The sequence below is a fragment of the Triturus cristatus genome, chromosome 7, assembly GCF_964204655.1.
Source record: "Triturus cristatus chromosome 7, aTriCri1.1, whole genome shotgun sequence".
Taxonomy (NCBI): Eukaryota; Metazoa; Chordata; class Amphibia; order Caudata; family Salamandridae; genus Triturus; species Triturus cristatus.
Window position 1 is genome coordinate 1,042,695,307 of NC_140590.1, and position 19,051 is coordinate 1,042,714,357.

A 19,051-nucleotide genomic window follows, 5' to 3' on the forward strand; every position below is an offset into this window, starting at 1 on the left:
ATAAAATCTCAATTGCACCCATTTTGGTGAAAGCACCTTGGCAACTCTGGGAATCCCAACCATGGAACACAATACTGACTGTTTGCTTTTTTTCTATCTCAGTTGTTTTGACATATTTCTTATTGCATTTTAACCCCTTCGCTGCGGCGGAAATTCCGCCGCAGCGCTGGGGGGTGCGGGGTGGCAGCGCGGTGGCGCGGTGCTCATGACGGAGCCACTCCGTCATGAGCCAAGGTTGGGCTGTGCTCATGACGGAGTGGTTCCGTCATGACTCCGCCCACGGCGCTAATCGCCCACACAGGCGGGGAATTAGCGCCGCGTGGGCGGCGCGGCCGCCAATGGCCGCAGCATGACGGAACCACTCCGTCATGAGCACACGGCAACCGTGGCTCATGACGGCGTGGTTCCGTCATGAGCACGGAAAGAGTTAAAATGAAAGTGCCCTGGAGCTTCAGTATACATCATGTTCAGTGCTACACAAAAAAATTGAAGTAAGCAAATAATATGGAAATAACGATTGTTAAATGGTCACTTCACCACTGAAGTATTTCCAGAGATGTTGCAGAAACAATTAGGCCTATTCATAATGATATGTTCAGCCATAAACATATTTTTACAGCGAAAAATACCACTTTTAAACCAGCCACAAATTCACAAAAGGATTCTTGTCTGTTGACTATTTAACTTCAGTGATCTGCAGCCAGACCAAGTAAGCGCAAATTTAATTACTTACTTTTCCCTGTTGAAAACCACAAATTCCTTTTCCACGCAGTCGAGATGCTCCTGAAGGTGGCCGTTCTTCAAGGTACACATCAAAGGGAGACATCAAAACAAGTACATTAATACAGGTAATCAGGAGCAATGTGTCTTAGAACACAGCAAAATTGTATACACCAAGGACTACAAGCATCTAACGATTGCTGACTGTGCAATAAACAGATTGTTGGGAACCACTTTACCATGGGCAGTTTTTAAATGAATCCACCAATGAGGTCAAACCTAGATATCCAAAACCTCCCGGACTTAAATGTGTGCATGTCTTTGTCATCAATAACTTAAGCTTGGTCCAATATAAAGTACCTATAACAGACACACAAAAAATGTATATATATACGTTTGACCCTTGCCTGCACCACACATTTACCAAAAGACTCCTACTGAGGAAAAAACCCAAAACTGATTGTGCCTCCTATAGGCCTATTTCACTGTTAAATGCTGAGCCCAAAATATTAGCTAAGGTGCTCGCTAATAGATTGATCATGGTTATAGGTGGCCTGGTGCACCCTGACCAATCGGGGTTTATGCCTCGGCAAAATACCGCCCTTAACCTTCTCAGACTGCATGGGGTCTTAGGCAGGGCACCAACCTTGCACGAGGATGCCATTGTGGTCTCCTTAGTTGCCACGATGGCCTTCGATACGCTTGAATGGCCCTATCTCTTCGCAGTGCTCAAGAAATTAGGATTCGGGCCGGGCTTTATTCAATGGGTACGATTACTGTACATCTCCCCAATGGCTCAAGTAATTGTAAATATCAGGAAATCCGACTCCTTTTTACTCAGCCGAGGGACCCGTCAGGGGTGCCCCCTCTCCCCTCTATTGTTTGCCTTAGCCCTTGAGCCCCTTGCGGCCTGGATCCGCAGGGGTGTAATGATCCGTGGGTTGCGGTGGTCGGCCGACTGGGAAGACCGAATATCCCTGTACGCGGACGATATTCTCTTATACCTCGCATCCCCCAAAAGATCCCTTATTGCGCTATTTAATATCCTTTCCGTTTTTGGTAGATACTCCGGGTTTGGCATCAACTGGCAGAAGTCTCTCCTCTACGTCTTGAGTGGAGAGGCCCCCCCAATACCTCGAAATTGTACCCTACCAATAGTCTCAGACGGTTTTAAATATCTGGGTATTTTTATTTCGCTAGACAAAACTCTCCTTTTCACCCGAAATCTTACTCCCCCGATACAACGACTAAAGCAAGATATCGTAAATTGGAAATCGCTCCCCCTCTCCTTATTAGGCAAAGCGGCCCTCTTCAAAATGATGTCCCTACCCCGCTTTCTCTACGTCCTTCAGAATTCGGCAGATCCAGTACCAAATTCTTACTTTCAACAAATAGAGGGACTTCAACAAGACCTTCTTTGGAATGGGAGGCCTCGTATTGCTCTTAAAAACTCACCCTCAACTGGTTCGACGGGGGGATTGGCCTGCCTGATATTAGGAAATACTATTGGGCTTCACACCTAACGGCAATAAACCACAGCACCAATGGGCGGCCTGACGACCCCGGGTTTGGTATGGACAGACTGCTCCTTCCCAACGGTTCCTTTACCAGGGCCCTTTACTCTAAGCCAAATAGATACCCCCATACTGGCCCCACCAAGCATTCCGTCCACATCTGGCACATGGTGACCGCCTCGCTGGGCTGGACCAACAAGCTGACCCTCTCCACGCCCCTGTGGGACTCCCAGAGACTCGGGGACTTGGGCAACTTGCAGGGTTTTGATAAATGGGACCTAATTGGTATTTCACAAATTAGAGATCTGTGGGACAAAAATGGCGTTAAGTCCTTTGACTCCCTCCAACTTCAATACACCATGGCAGAATCAGAGCGTTTTCTCTACTTGCAAATACGCCAGGCATTGCTAACGGCACTACCCCGCGACACCTCCCCACCTGATTATTCACCACTGTAGGACAGACTGCTAGATGGCTATCTGCCCGAGAGAGCCATCTCCTTAACATATAGGATCTCATTAACAATATGGATGACCCACTGATGCATTTGCGAGAGAAATGGGTGACGGACGGTATCGAGTTGGACGATGAAAATTGGCAGACTGCAGTCTCCTCCCCCAAAACTGTCTCCATCTCGGCGCGCCTCCGTCTTGTACAACTAAAATTACTACATAGAGTCTACATCACGGGGCCCCAATTGATACACATGGGTGGCTCAGCGGATGGGTATTGCAGAAGGGGATGCACCCAGCTAGGCACGTTCATTCACATAATATGGCACTGCGACCCAATACAGGCTTACTGGCAAAATATTCATAACATTATGAGCCAGGCACTCGAGCTTACCGTAAGGCCGGAAGCCCCCAGATGCCTCCTTAATATCTGGGAACCTATTGACCTAAACTCACATGCTATACAATGGGTCACACTGGGCTGCATGATTGCCAAAAGAAACATTGCTCAACTCTGGGGGGCAGCACAAGCCCCAAGGGTCGTGGATTGGGAGACGGACCTAGACTGGTGTATGCTACGGGAAAAGACAGTTTATGCAGCTAGGGGCTGTCCCCAAAAGTGGTCTAGGATCTGGACTCCCTGGAATGCATATTGTGGCTATATATGTACCCCACCAGATGATCCCGAATGTGACAATCCCCCCTCACCATAACTTCCAATCCTCATCCTCCTAAGCCTATATACCTTGATATCGCTGTGTTCCCTGTCATTTATCTGATGGAACTGTACCTATGTTGAATATTCTGAATATGTTTAATAAAAAGAAATAAAAAAAAAAAAAGACTCCTACTGATCAACGAAGCACTAACACCCACCTTCAACACCTCCATTGCCACATTCCTTTACACCTGGTAGCATACCATCGTAATGTCCCCGCTCAAGAAACCATCCGGTCCCCCAGCCATGCTTTTCAGCGTCAGACCCATCTCACTCTCATTATATCTGGCAAACGTCTTAGAAAAACTAATTAACCATCTCCCTCCTACCATATCTGGCAAAGGTCTTATGGAAACTAATTAACCGACACCTCAATGACCACCTCAGCAACCACCAGCTCATTGAAGCCATGATGTCCGGATTCAGGCCCAACTACAGTACCGAAACAGCACCATTACCGCCACTGCAACATCTGCATAATCGTTGACAGGGGAAGACACAGCAGCACTCATTCTCCTGGACATAATTGCAGCACTTGACACAGTCTTACACCCCATCCTCATCAGGCACAAGAATAGCACCCTCGGACCCGCTTTTTGCTGGATTTGCAACTTCCAAACGGATAGAACACAAGCTATCAGCCTAGCACCTCACTCCCTGGAAGTCCACAAACTCATTTGCGAAGTGCCTTAAGGTTCGTCCCCCAGCTCCACCCTCTTCAAATCATACATGATTCCTCTGGCTAAAGAAATTTGCTCACACAACATCAACAGTCTCTCATTATAGAGATAACATAACTCATATTCTCCATCTCCAAAAAGACCACAGCGCAAGAAACAAGTTCACTGCCTGCATGACTGAAGTCTCTAACTGGATGAAAGCCAACTGCCTCACTTTCAACACTGACAAAGAAGAAGTAGGGATCATTGGCAAGAACACCTCACCATGGGACTCCAACTGGTGGCTGGGTGAACTCAGACCCACAACCTGAACCCACGTCAGGAACCTCGGAATAATCATTGTCAGCAAACTGGACTTGATCGCACAAGTCAAAACAGTCACGCGTCCTGCTTCCAGACCCTAAAGATGCTGAGGAAGATTTTCAAATGGCTCCCAAACAATGCAAGAAAAAGTGTCACTCACTCCGTGGTCATTAACAAGTTGGACTACGAAAACATCCTCTAAAACGGGATCTACAAGCAACTCACTAGAAGACTACAAACCATTCTGAACTCGAAAGCCAGACTAATCCTCAACCTCCCACACATAACTCTCATCGCACCTCATGGAGCTCCACTGGCTCCCGATACACAAACGCACTCTCTTCAAACTCCTCCCACACACTTTTAAGACACTACACAACTTAGGCCCCACCTATCTAAACAATTTAATCTCCTTCCACCAACCACTCAGACAGCTCAGCTCCAAAGAACTCCCACTCACACAGATCCCACACATAAACAGAACCAAATCAGGAGGATGGGCGTTCTTTTACTTCGCTCCTAAAGCATAGAATGGTCTCCCGCTTCACATCAGAGCCTCCTATCCTCTTCTTGAATTCCACAAGAAACTGAAGAACTGGCTTCCTGTTAACCAACTTACTATAGGCAGGGCTAGGCACATACACCTGCTCAGTGCCAGGATTCACTCACGGATGATAGTGTGATTCACAAATACACATAACATAAAATAACATTTAGGGATGAGGAGAAAGGCATTTAAGTCCTGTGCATTTTTAAACCTAATTCACACACAAAAATATTTAGCAAATTGATTCTGTGTGATTATTTTGTTCTCCGTGGCCTCAGCTTAGAGGTCCAGCAATTTGCCACTGTTCACCCATGGTTTTGTGCATCCATTACTCATATTCTCAAGTTGTGCTAATGGACAATTGTGGAGAATGGAGGGAAGTCCTACATAAGGATGGCATCACTTGGTGCACAGCACTATATAAAGTTGACCAAAGTGACACACAATACATTGACACACACCACAACATTGACAATACTACTCTGACATTAGGTGTACAGTTGGTAAGGGTGAGTGTCAGTCATTGTGAAGAGTTACAGTGTTAAGTGTAGGATTAGGGTTAGGCTTAGGTAATTATTAAGCGTAGGGTTAGGGACTTAGGATGAGACTCAGGGTTACAATTATAGTTGGTATTAGCTAAAGTGTTCTGATTAAAGTTAGGGTTAGTTGTAAGGTTATGCTTAGGTTTAGAGAGGGGATTAGATTTGAGTTTATAATTAGGGTAAACCTAATGTGTATATGAGGCCTATGGTGGGATGATGGGGAGTGTTAGGTTAAGGTGTTGTATGTAGATTTAGCTTTAGGTCTATGTTTAAAGTCACATTCAGGGTATGTGGTGGTGTCTAAGGTAAGTTTAGGGATAGCGCTAAAGTTAGTGTACCAATGATCCAAAGATGTAGTGGTATAATGTATTGGCTAAGAACATTATGAACATACGTCATTCATGTAGCCGTAATTTGATCTAGTCACTTTTATTACAGAGTGGATGTAGCCACTCTGTAGTTATAGTTAGGATTCCCAGGTATAGGAATTCCTCCAATTTTTGTTCACTAATACCTTTGCCCCCCCCTTTGACGAATCTCCACTACACTTTCCAGGCCTACAGATTTTTTTACATTGGTAGAGATGGAACGTTTTTGGGTGATTGGTGAAGGGGCTGCAAATATAAAAGGGGGGGTCCCAATACATTTTTCAGAGACTTTTTTATCAGACGTAGTGACAAAATGGCTGAACAGATATCTATGAAATTTGATTGGGTTATGCATTATTTATTTATTTGTTTTGTAGAGTGCCGGAATCACCCCCGAAGGGGTATCTCTGCGCTGTGGATATGCTACAGTAGGCCGAAGAAGGGGACAAGCTAAAATAGTACAGTTTTGAGGAGCCTTCTAAATTGAGGGTGGTCCGGGTATTGTCGCAGGTGGGTGGGGAGCTGGTTCCAGTAGAGGGGGGCAAGGTGAGAGAAAGCTTTCCCACCCATCCTTGACTTTTTGAACCGAAGAACAAGGAGAAGAGATTTAGTTCCTGAGACCTAGTAGGAATATAGTGGTTGAATTTCCTTGCAAGATAAATGGGGCCCTTGCCATTCATGGCCTTGTGGACGATGCAACAGATTTTAAACTTGATTTGCTTGCGTACCGGGAGCCAGTGAAGCTGTTGAAGGAGAGGAAGGGAGGCCGTTCTGGGTGGGGCATTCGAGACAAGGCGCGCCCCGGTGTTTTGGACTACCTGCAATCTGCTCAGCGAGGACTCATTAGCTGAGAACAGGAGGGCGTTGCAGTAGTCTTGGCAGCACAATACCAATGCCTGAATTATAGTTTTCCGTGTAGATAAGGGGAGAAAAGGAAAGACTTGCCGTAACAGTCCAAGCACATGGAAACAGGAGCCAGCAGTGTAGGCCACATGTTCTTTCATGGTCAGTGCCTGGTCTAGACGAATGCCAAGATTCTTGACAACCATCTTAGGTACAGGGGAATCACCTAGATCCACCGACCACCAATCAGGTGACCACAGCAGTGGTGCATCTCCGAAGAGCATGATCTCGGTCTTTCTTACGTTAAGCTGAAGGAAATTGCTCCTCATCCAGTTTGATATGGCTATCATACCTGCGGAGAAGGTGGACTGGGCCTTGGAAGTGGATTTATTAAATGAAAATAAAAGCTGAGTCATCAGCATAAGAAATGTGTGTGAAACCTAGGGGCAGTTTTTGCGTCACTTTTACCATGTTAAAATTGAGGCAAAAGTGGCGCAAGGGGCTTGTAAATCTGCCCCCTAATGTCCTAAGTAGGTCTGCCAAGGGAGAGACATATATGTTGAACAAAGTAGGGCTCAGGCAAGAGCCCTGGGGCACTCCCTTGGTCAGATCCATGGTCTTTGAACAAAAAGGACCTAGGTTAATGGTCTGGGAGCGGAGAGAGAGAAAGCTCTGATGGGCCGATCCTCAGAGTCCAATTTCCTTCACTCTCCTGAGCAAGATTTGGTGGAAGACAGCGTCGAATGCGGCCGAGAGGTCAAGCAGCACAAGTAACATTGATTGTCCGCTGTCAAGGCACAGCCTAATGTTGTCCGTGAAAGCAGTCAGGGCTAACTCAGTGCTATGCTTGGGCCTGAATCTAGATTGAGAAGGATCAATGCTTGCGGTAGATTTGACATGGTCAGACAGGTGTTTATTATTGTGCTTTTCCAGTAACTTGCTCAGAAGGGGTAGTAGCGAAATAGGCTGGAAGTTGGACAAGTCATCCATAGGGGCCTTAGTATTCTTGCGAATAGGAATGACCTGTGCTGCCTTCCATTCAGTGGGAAGATGTCCCTCTCTTATTGAGAGATTGAGAAGTGAACAGATTGGTGGGGAAAGTTGTTTGGAAAGTAAGATAGAAATTTTGGCTGGAATGATGTCCAGGGGAGAGCCTGATTTTACTGTAAGTAACAATGATTCCACGTCATCATAAGTAAGGGGAGGAACATTTTCCAACAGCTGCACCTTAGTGAGTGTGGGTGGGCTATAAGATGTGAGAACCTGCTGAGAACTCCCAGCTGAGGTGATTTTATCATAGATCAGCTCAATTTTCTGTGTAAAATGCATTGCTATTTTATCACAGAGTGCATGAGAGGGGGACTCCTCATTGTCGCAAGCCTTTGGGTTGGTGAAGGATTTGGGAATCTGAAATAGGACTTTGGGGGCATTCCCTTCCTCATTGAGCTGTTGTGCGATGTGGGCTCTTTGTGCCACTTTTATGTGTTTATGATAGTGGGTCAGAGCGATCTTATATCTCTCTTTATCCTTCCCATCATGGGTTCTGCGCCAGCACCTCTCCAGATTTTTGCACATCCGTTTTTCTGTGCGAAGATCAGGGTGATTTTATGCCACTCTCTATGGAGGTGATGGGAGGCTGGTCGAGGTGCGTCCTGCACCCTAGGGCCCTTGATGTGGAAGTCAATTAATGCATGATCCGTCCAAGTAAGCGGACGGGGAGGTTTGCATAGAATACTGGGCGAGTTGGTAAGAATAAGGTCAAGTGTATGTCCCGCTGCATGTGTGGGGCCATCGTTGATCTTAACTAATTGTCTAATTCTAGAGAAGCTAGATCTGCCAGAAGCACCGAGGCATCTAGATTTGTGGTACACTCACTATGTACATTGAAATCTCCCAGCAGTAGAAAGTTTTGGTGGAAATAACGTGGGGAGCTATCAATTCCATAAGTTGAAGCGAAAAGTCTGAAAGGGGGCCCGGGGGCCGGCAGACTAAGGCACTTTTCCAACTGTGCTGTGGTAGCAGGTCAATTTGAAAGACTAGAATATGAATCTTTTTGTTGCACCGTTTTTCAAGTATAGATACTTTGATGCAATCTTTATGGACAATGGCTATCCCTCCCCCACTTTGGGTTGTCTATCCAATCTTTGGATCCGGTAGCCCTCTGGGAGTGCTACTGTAATGGCGGGGGGAGCCGGGTTTGAGCCAGGTTTCCGTCAAGAATCCTATGTATGGGTTCTGGGAGGTAAGTAGGTCCCACACCTCTACCCCATGTTTTGGCAGGGATCTGACATTACTTAGGAAACATTTCCAGCTGTGACTGGAATTGTTGGAGGATTCACTAAAGCTGTTAAAGGATGGGTAGCATTGTTAGGGGTGCAATGTCCTTTGTCCTGGTGAGAGCCACAGCGGTCACTGTGTTTAGGTTCTATTTTAAGGCTTTGGAACTGGCAAAATTTACATGAAAAGGGTTCCTCCATAGCTGGAAATGTCCTAACCATATCCCTTGATTGATGAGAGCACAGGGTTGGCAAACCTCTTCTAATGTCATGTAAATCCAGAGTTGAATATGTTCGTTCATTTATGACTAATACCCCGTTTTAGTCTGAAACGAGCAGGGGTCCTGGCTCCTGGCAATGGCTGAGTGCGGGCGGGCGCAGACGGGCTTGCCTTTGGCACGCCCGCTGCGCGCCTCGCCAGGCATCCGGTTTTATGGAGGACGTTAGACAGCTAGACCGCTAACCTCCCTCTCAGCCCGAAAATAGCCTCTGACTGTCTCCCTCCACGCAAACGGGCAGCGGCGTCACTATGGGGGTGCGGACCGCACCGGGTGACACCCTCTCATGGGGTGACACCAACAGGGCCGGTGTGCGCAGAGCAACCTAACCTTTTAGGAGGAGGAGGTGCCTGTGCGCAGTGCGCACTGTCTCCTCTCCTTTCTTTTATTTGCTTCCCTGTGAAATGGATCCAAAAAAGAAAATCACTTTTGCTGGAAAACAATGTCGTATTTTTCTGACATTTAATTCCAAAATTCAGCATCGGGAATAAAAGTTTAAAAATATGAAGAATAAATAACTAAATAAAGTAAGACAGAGTGGTAGCAAACTGTCCAGATTGATTTTATTCACACCCAAACACATTAGCGCCACTTTTACAGAGTTTGCCAGTGAAGCGCTATTTTTGTTGTCTTGGCTTTGTTTTCCCTGGGCTTGGAACTAGTGCACCAATCCTGGAGGTACTGCAATGTGAGGATTGAAAAACAAAATTTGTACTTCTGCTCTGTATCTAGGGATGTTGTCTTTTTTTTACCATACTGCTTACGTTTGTAAGGATATAAGCAATGGCCATTGAAATGGGTCCATTCAGGGCTCTGTTGTCATGTCCTTAACTTTTCAGGCAAAAGCACTCACTGATTTCAGAACAGTGAGTGTAAAAGTGTTAAGGTAACCATGTTGTTCCTGCTTACATCTCACATGGTTTGCAAAATTTTGCATTCCCTATGATTGTTTGCTTTTTCCAGGATGCTGTCACTTTTTTTTGTAGGCCACATATTGCTCTTGCCCAGTGCGTAATTTAAATTAAGCCGCATCCATGTGTTTATAGCTGGCAACAATTGGGTTGTAGTTGAAGGCAGTCTGAGTTTTTCCTCAGTGGGGCAGTATGGGGTTCAGTGGGGGAGAGGATGTGGCACTATGGCCAGAGCTGCTGAATTTGGAACTGGGGACCAAGGTTCAGCCTTAATAACCAGTCCGCCAGACCACTCTCCTGAGAGAGCACTATCTCATGCTAGACCTTAGAAGGCTTCGCAAGACATTAGAAGCCCCGGTGTCGTAGCACCAGCAGGTGGACCCTAGCATGACAAGTGTAGGTTAACCTTCAAGGCTTGTCCACCACTATTCATACTGAAGTTCACCTCCAGTCTTGCGGGCAGGCCTATGAAGCAGTACACCCTAGAACAGTGACCCTGTCCCTGAGATCACAGGACCCTCGAGAAGGGCCAGTTCTAGGGCGGTGCAACCGGTGTGACCGCACCAGGTGCTCACTTTAGGTGGAGGCATCATTTTTGCAAGTATATTATGGTTTTAAAAGCGCTTGCTGCCTCCTTCCTGGCCTCCAGTAATTTTCGGTAACAATAAAAATGTCATGATGACTCTGGTGATTAATGTTCTTCCTAGAGAGAGATCGGAATTTTGTCTAATGGAAGAATTGACTCATGGAAAGGTAGCTCAGAGGGTTAATGTACCTGTTGCAAAGAACATGTACCATGCAGATCACAAAGTGCACATAATGTAAATAGGCCAGTGGGCTACTGCTTTTGTCAGAGAGATCCTTTTGTTACTTGCAGTTTATAGGTTAAAATCCTAACATAGAACAGTGAGCTACTAACTGTCATCTACTCCGCAGCAACACAAGTCACATTTTTTATTAACTTTTGATACGTTTGAGCTACAAACAATTTATTAGTTTAAATGGTCAGATCATGCTGCAGATCTTGCATTATGAGGCAAATATGGTAGGGCCATTATTATTTAGAAAACATTTGCAAACTAGGATTTTTAGCCATTCATGTTTGAACTGCTGTTTTGGAAAAGGGAGAAGTGCTGATGACAGAAACTCCATGGCTCGGAGACAAATGGCTTGTGCTTCCACATTTTATCGTATTTGGGGACATTCTGTGATTAGAAGCATATCCCACTTTGTGAACACATTTTACTGTCAATAACTCATTATAACCTTAAATAATCATGTGTATCCATTGGTTGATAAAACTGGGCAGTGAAACCAATCAAATACAAAAAATTGGGATGTTTGCGCATTCTGACCACGCCTCTGGCTCTAACCACTGATCCAATCCTTGGGTTATTCCCGCCCTCTGATTCTCCGCCCACAGTTCCCCTACTTTTTTTCCCCCACTTCGACCACTGATATATCGTGTTGCTGGATAGTGGGAACACCACACCAGTAAAAAGTACCATACCTATGATATTATAAATTCCAATAAACTGTTGACTAGCAGGTAGCCCACTGTACAACCTGATTAATGAATCATTATCACACTGTTGTTAACAGGCACATTTTGTAAATATAGGACGTACATTTACAAACGTTATTTAAGGATTCTGTATGGTCCCGTTATTTGCCAACTGTGTTTACTGGCGGACTCGGGCGGACTCGGTCCATGCGGTAAGTCGTGAGGGGGTGACACCATGAGTTACCCGCACCGGGTGACACCAACCCTAGTGACACCACTGCAAACGGGATAAGCACGCGGTGGACCAGGGAGTAGTGCGAGGCAAGGGGAAGCGGCTCAACAGTGGGGAAAATACAAGAGAAAAGGTATGTGGGGTTACAATTTTAAAAGAAGTAAAATTTAGTGCAGCAATCTTAAGCAGGTAAAAATGAGTATCATCCTTACTCGCGTGCGTCCGCTCATTATGGTGTGCAGATGATCCTTTTGGGGGCCACAGGTAAGTAGGGTAAGTATTTTTTAAAGTTATAAAGCATTTTTAACTTAGTGATATCTGTTGTCATAGTGGATTTGCGAAGTTTTGCAGTACTTCACAGTACATCAAAGTACTTCGCGAAACTAGCACATAGCAATGACATTATGTGATTTGCTAAAGACTGCCTTCACAAACACTAACGGCAGCCATGTTGTTTTAAGTACTCTTTGGCTGTGTTCTGGGTTATGGCCTTAGATACAGGTAAGTATTAGGTTTTATATTTTTCCCTATCTATTAACGCTTTATTAAAGTGGTGATAGGTAAGGAAAATTATTTATAAGTTTCTATGGTTTTTTTTTAACTGTACAGAGTACCGAAGTACTTCTATTTAACTTTTTTTTATTTATTTTTTATTTAGTTGTTTAGGAAAGTTAAAAATCCTGCAAATAAATTCAGTACTGTGAATTACAGGAAATAAGTCACAATGATTGCCTCTTTTCTGTTAAATACAAGTTTTAAAACTGCTGGCAAAAATTCAATAGGAAGGCTTGAAGACGTTTGCATCTGCACTTCCAGCAATACAGTAACACTAAAAGACTTTGTCTTCTCAGCTGTTTTGATGGCATGTTCATTTACACTATTAATGCCCAAAACTCTGGTATTCATATTTTTAGTGTATGCTAAATGGGTACAATGCAATATCTTTGTAAGTTCCACACAAAGCGGCTTAATACTAGATCAGCAAAAGTGCAACTCTCTTTCATCAACGGCTTGCACCCACTTTTCATGACCCTCCTGGTCAAACGTATTATTATTCTTTAGCTGCACCCTGAACACTCGTGTTTGGATAGCAGAAGAGGTAAGACTCAGTGGTTTGTGACTACTTGATGGCCTGGCACCAGGAGCCATTGATTAATGTGCATGTATTAGTATGATTGGACTATAGAAATCATGTGAATTAACAGTGGCCCTTGTCCTAGACGAGCACAAAATGCTGCAGCTCAGATACATTGCTTTAACTATGTAATTCCCTTTTAACATAATCTGCACTGGTCACTTGTGATCTTCCATGCCTGATGAAAGTGCTTCACAATGTTTCTTCCAAATCTGCAGGACTCTGGGCCTTGTTATTGCAACAAGGGTTGTTGATTTCAGGTAAGATGTCCTCTACATTTTAGGTCTTCAAAGGTCATGAATCTGATCAGACGCATGTGTTTTCCAGCTGACGTCAGTTTATGCTTATTCTGGAGGGTAGGATACACGTCTATCTTTACACTCTTCACAAAAGTGCTTATGTTCAGTACTCATTGTACTCTGCCTTCTCACCTCGCTCAGTGCACCCAACTTTTCTCAAACAGCCCAAGCTTCTACCTAAAACCTTGCAACCATACATCTTAATAACGTCCATGAACTGCATGAAAAACTGAGTGATTTTTGACATGGGTTGTGTAGCACTATTTAAATGATACATATGAAGTGCAACTTATTCAAAAACTGAAAAGCGATTTATGTCTCAGAAAGGGCATGGAAAGCTCTATATACATGACAATACAATTCAAAGTTGCAAGTTGTGACTTTAGCTTCAACCAGACTAAAACGAAATACTGATGGGAAGGTTTAGTGCAGTTTTGCTGGGGCGTCTGCGTGTTGCTAGGCCACACAAAACACACCATCTATGTACTTTGCACAAGTACAGTACAATATAAAGTTGCGCCGTTCACGTGCAAACATTAGTAGATATGCCCAAGCATTCAATTACTAAGGTCCCACTGAAATATAAATGTTTTTCCATATAACTTAATTCAATGGAGTTAGGGAGATCGTGTGCTCCAGATTTGCCGAGGCAGTGGTGCCAGATTTTCACCATCTGTTCGGGCTAATTTCAATACATTTAGCATAGCCTGGTTTTTAAAGAGAGTCCGGCGAACACAAACAGAGGAAAGTTTTCTTATTTTCCAATGCAGGATTAGCTACCTGCCCTTACCAGAAAACAATTTAACTAACACAGGTGGTTTTGTGTGTAAAAACTGCATGTATTTCCCATTAGTGGCAGTGCGTCATTATCTAGACCAGGGGTCTTCACGCTGGGGGCAGACCTTAATTAATCTGGGGAGGGGGAGTCCAGTCCCTGACCCAGAGAAGCATCATGCTGGTAACAGAGCTTTGTTTTAAGTAAAAAACAAATGAGTGGCAGCAAGCCACTCTTTAATGGGCCATCACTAACATCTTTTGACATGTATATCCTGGCTGAGAGTGGGTGTCAAATTGGATGGGACTCCAAATTGTTCTCGCCTCTCTCCTTCCCCCCTTTTCTGATAATCAGAAAAGTTTGAAGACGACTGGTCTAGCCTTTCTAAGTCGGTGAGTGGGATGTGTAAACTTTGCAATGTCAGGTTTTATTTCTTCTCAAAATCTGGTTACCAAATACTGATGGATTCTCAGGCACGTTGTCATTATTAAATATGTTGAAGTCCTTTCTGGTGGGGTAACTTTTAAATCAAAATTCAAACATGAAATAAAATAAAGCTGTAAATCAAGTGGAGCTTTTCAGGTCAATGCGCTCGATGAGTCAAATAGTAAGCACCAGCAGCGGCCACAGAATCGCTTTCCCGCCATTTTTCACAAGCCACATCGACCCAGGTAGGATTAATGCGACTGGGCAGCTGATTTAGGCGGTAACAGAAGGCATCCCTCCTGAGCTCACTCACTCAGACTGATGCGGAGGCTGGAGGAGCCTGAAGCTGGGAGCACGGTGACGGGATCACGTGCGCTATCATTTCAGATCAGCAGCAGAAGCACGCGCGCGCAGCCTGGAGGAGAGCCAAGCGTTTAAGCTCAAGCTCCGCCTGAAAAGTTCTCTTCGGCTAAGTCTCCTTGTCGACAGCTTCATTTACCTGACAGACGGTGTTTCGTTTGGCCTCCGCGAGCTGCTCTCGCGTTACTCACCGCCACGCGCTGCCTGCAACCGAATGTGACAGGGACTTCCGCTGAACCGCTGCCGGGGGCCGGTAAACTGACAGAAGAATTTCAAAGACGGTAAACCAGGACTCTGTTTCACTGTCACCGCCACCTAGGCCCTTCACCTCCAGCAGCTGCAAGTGTCACAGCTGAGCGTGGACACAGCAGGCAACAGGGCCAGGCAAAACTCCTTCAACAACACTCAGTCCTTTCCTGCGCATGCTGGCGCCTCTGAAGGTCCAGTAAGAGAGGGGGTGTCAGTCACATGACCGTGCATTTGTATTGCATTGTATTGTAATTGCATTTATATAGCGTTTACTACTCCTGACGAGGCGTTGAAGCTCTTTTTCGTCGAGTAGCACGCTACTCTGGGACCCATAGAGGATTAGTGTTGAATTAGTATAGTGAAACATGCAAATAAATTTTAAGTGGTGGATAGGTTAGTCTGTTATTTGGATTTGGGAAGGATACCAGAAGGATAGAAGAGGAAAAAAAAAGGTTTGTAGTTATATAGCGCTTGGTACCCCTGATGGGGTGTTGAAACACGCTACTCCAGAAACCTATAAAGGATTAGTGCTGAATCAGTATGGTGAAATATGAAAGTAATTTTAGTGGTGGATATTAATCAGTTATTTGGAGTGAGAATGGTAGCAGAGGGATAAAACGGAAGAAAGGCTTGCATTCATGTAGCACCAGTTACCCCTGATGGGTGTTGAAGCGCTTTTCTGGCGAGTAGCACGCTACTCCGGAACTCATGAAGGATTAGTGTTGAAAATTAGTATAGTGACGTATGAAGTAATTTGAGTGGTGCATATGTTATTCAGTTATTTGGATAGAGAAGGGTAGGTTGCGGGATAGAAGAGCGAAAGAGGTTTGTATTTATATAGCGCTTGCTACACCTTGATGGCGAGTAGCACGCTACTCTGGAACCCATTTTTTGTTAGGTCATAGCAGTAGGAGGAGGCTTTTGGGTGAGTAAAAAGGGGTTTTTGAGGGGAAGAATCAGAGGGAAGAGTTTAGAAAGGTTTGTTTTGGACGATCGGTATAGTAAAAAGAGGTGTCAGATAATGCAAGGAGGGGTAGAGTAGGAGAGAGTCTAGAAAGGGTTATTTGGGGATCATAGTATTGGTATGGGGGATTGGAATAAATGAGAGAGTGGATGTAGAGGATATATTGTTAGATGTATAGGGTGAGAGATAGGGTAGTGCATTGGAAAGAGTAGTAAAAAGAAGTTTGAGATGAGTCAGAAGGTTGGACCAGAGGATATATTGAGAAAAGTATAGGCTGAGAAATTGGGTAGTTCATTTGAAATGCTAAATTAGAAGAGTGATAAATATATAGATCCATAAGTACATTTAAAGTATATAGATGCATAAAGGAGGTAAGTATATATAGATTGAAGATATTGATAGAGGTACAGGATGAGAAATAGGGTAGCAAAAACCAAAGGAAATGATGGACGGAGTGCTGAACATTGCAAGCACTCACCCCCAGTCAACTGATCTGGGTTTAATCCATCACCATTCTTTAGCCCACTCTGCCACCCCAGTTCAGACATGGCCATATGCAAATCAGTCTGACCCTGTGCCTCATGGGAACAGTCCAGCCCGAACTGCCAAGCCATGTCTTCCCTGGACCGGAAACAAGCTTCCTAGGACTGGTTTCTGGCATTTCAGCCGTCTTCAGCCAGGCTTGCTTGAATCCAGTGGCAAAGTGAGCAAGGGACTCACGTCTGAGCATACCCTGCCAACTTATGGCGAACAAAGCAAAAACCAAAGGAAATGATGGACGGAGTGCTGAACATTGCAAGCACTCACCCCCAGTCAACTGATCTGGGTTTAATCCATCACCATTCTTTAGCCCACTCTGCCACCCCAGTTCAGACATGGCCATATGCAAATCAGTCTGACCCTGTGCCTCATGGGAACAGTCCAGCCCGAACTGCCAAGCCATGTCTTCCCTGGACCGGAAACAAGCTTCCTAGGACTGGTTTCTGGCAGGAGAAATAGGGTAGTGCATTGGATATGCTTTTTCAGGAGAAAAGTAACAGACACACAGATCCAAGTACATGGAAGGTACATAGATGCACAATGGAAGTAAGTACATGTAGACCAAAGATGATTTTTATTTATTTATTTATTCTTTTATTTATTTACAACAACATAATTATTCTACATGTTTATACAAAGCAATACACAAAGATAGGTATATATCTATAGTGAAAATAAATGCTTATATACAGAGGAATATGCTGTAAATTTCTGTTTGTGTATGGTGCTTATGTGGGGAAGAGCCAATTCTTGAGTAGTTTTCTGAAGATAAGGTGGTTGTCGGTGGATCTTATGTTGGGGGATAAAGAGTTCCATAGTTTGGCTGCTTGAACAGAGAGGATGTGCCGCCCATGGTTTTTTTCTTGTATCTTCGGATTTTAAGGCGAGATGTCCCTTTAGAGCATAGGTTCCTTTGTGGAATGTGTTTGGTGATTTTATTCCTGATGAAGAACGGTCCCATTCCATGTATTGCTTCGTGGGTGATACAAAGTAGCTTGAACTTGGATCCTCTGGCAACCGGTAACTAATCCAGGGCTTTCAAGGCAGGTGAGATGTGGTCTCACGGTTTGATATGCAAGAGTAGTCTGGCAGCCGAGTTCTGAATCTGTTGTACTCTTTTCATGGTCGTTAAAGGGGATCCGTGGTAGAGGCTATTAGCGTAATCGAGTTTGGACAGAACAAGGGAGATGGTAGCTTGGACCTTGTGTGGAAATCCCAAATGAGGGAAAATTAGTCGCAGCGTTTTTATAGTGACAAAGCTTGATCTTGCTAGTTTGTCCACTTGGGCATTCATAGACAGCTTGGAGTCCATGGTCATTCCGAGGTTTCTTACTTCCTTCGATACTTTAGGTGGTGATCCCAGTTCATCAGGCCGGGCGGCAAGCGGGTCGTAATGTTTCCAATCGCCACAGGTGAGTACTTCCGTTTTTGGAGCATTCAATTTGAGATGGCTCCAAGTCATCCACTGATCCACAGCTCTGAGACAACTGAAAATTGGGGATTTTTCAATGTCTTTGGGGCATTCCAGTTGAAGGAGTATTTTCGTGTCATCTACATAGTTATAGCACATGAGGTGAAATTGATTGATCAGTACCGGTAATGATTTCATGTAGATGTTGAAAAGCATGGGCGAGATGATAGAACCTTGAGGGACCCCTGCTTTTGTGGAGTATGGTTTGGACGAGCAAGGGTGGTTATGGATGACATTAGTTCTGTTTTGAAGGTAGGATGCGATCCAGTCTAGAGTAGTCCCCTCTGTGCCAGCTTCCTTGAGTCTTTGTTGCAGAGTGTCATGGTCAACCATGTCAAAGGCAGCTGAGAGGTCCAAGACGAGTAGCGCAGCAACCCCGCTGCGGTCAACTGTATTCTTTAGGTCATCCCCGATGGCAAGGAGGGCAGATTCAGTGCCTCTTCCCGGACGGAATCCTGTTTGGAAGTCTGAGAGTATGTCATTCTCTTCAATGAATTGTGTGTGTGTGTGTGTGGGGGTGAGATGAGTGCATCAATCACATTGAGTACATACCTGACAACCCTTCAACAATGCTGTGTGCGTACTACATACCTGACTGATTGTGTTGTGTGTCCACCTTATATCTTATCAATTGTTCTGTATCTATACGACATATCTCTTCAGCCATGTTACGTGCATGTTGGATACCTCATTAATCATACCGTATATACCAGGAACGCACAACTTTTCATATGGTGTGCATGTTGCGTATCTCAATCATAATACTGTGTACACACTAGTTACCTACTCATTCGTACTGTGTCCACACTGTGCCTAGTACGCTGTCTGCATGCTAGGCACAGTGTCAATCAATGATTCACCTTATGATTACATTGTTGCACAGTAGGTTCTCCATTGATCACACTGTGCAGAGAGGCTTTCTTGAAGCTCATTTTGTGTGCACG

General features: G+C 44.7%; 1 protein-coding gene across 1 annotated transcript in view; it reads right to left on the reverse strand.

Annotated features, from left to right (window-relative positions):
• The window catches only part of STK32A (serine/threonine kinase 32A), a 636,628-nt gene that overhangs the window by 16,341 nt on the left and 601,236 nt on the right, over positions 1-19,051 (reverse strand). The window contains exon 12 of the mRNA XM_085618100.1: positions 734-798. Coding sequence (XP_085474226.1) covers positions 734-798 — 65 coding nt within the window. The remainder of the gene's footprint in view (positions 1-733; positions 799-19,051) is intronic.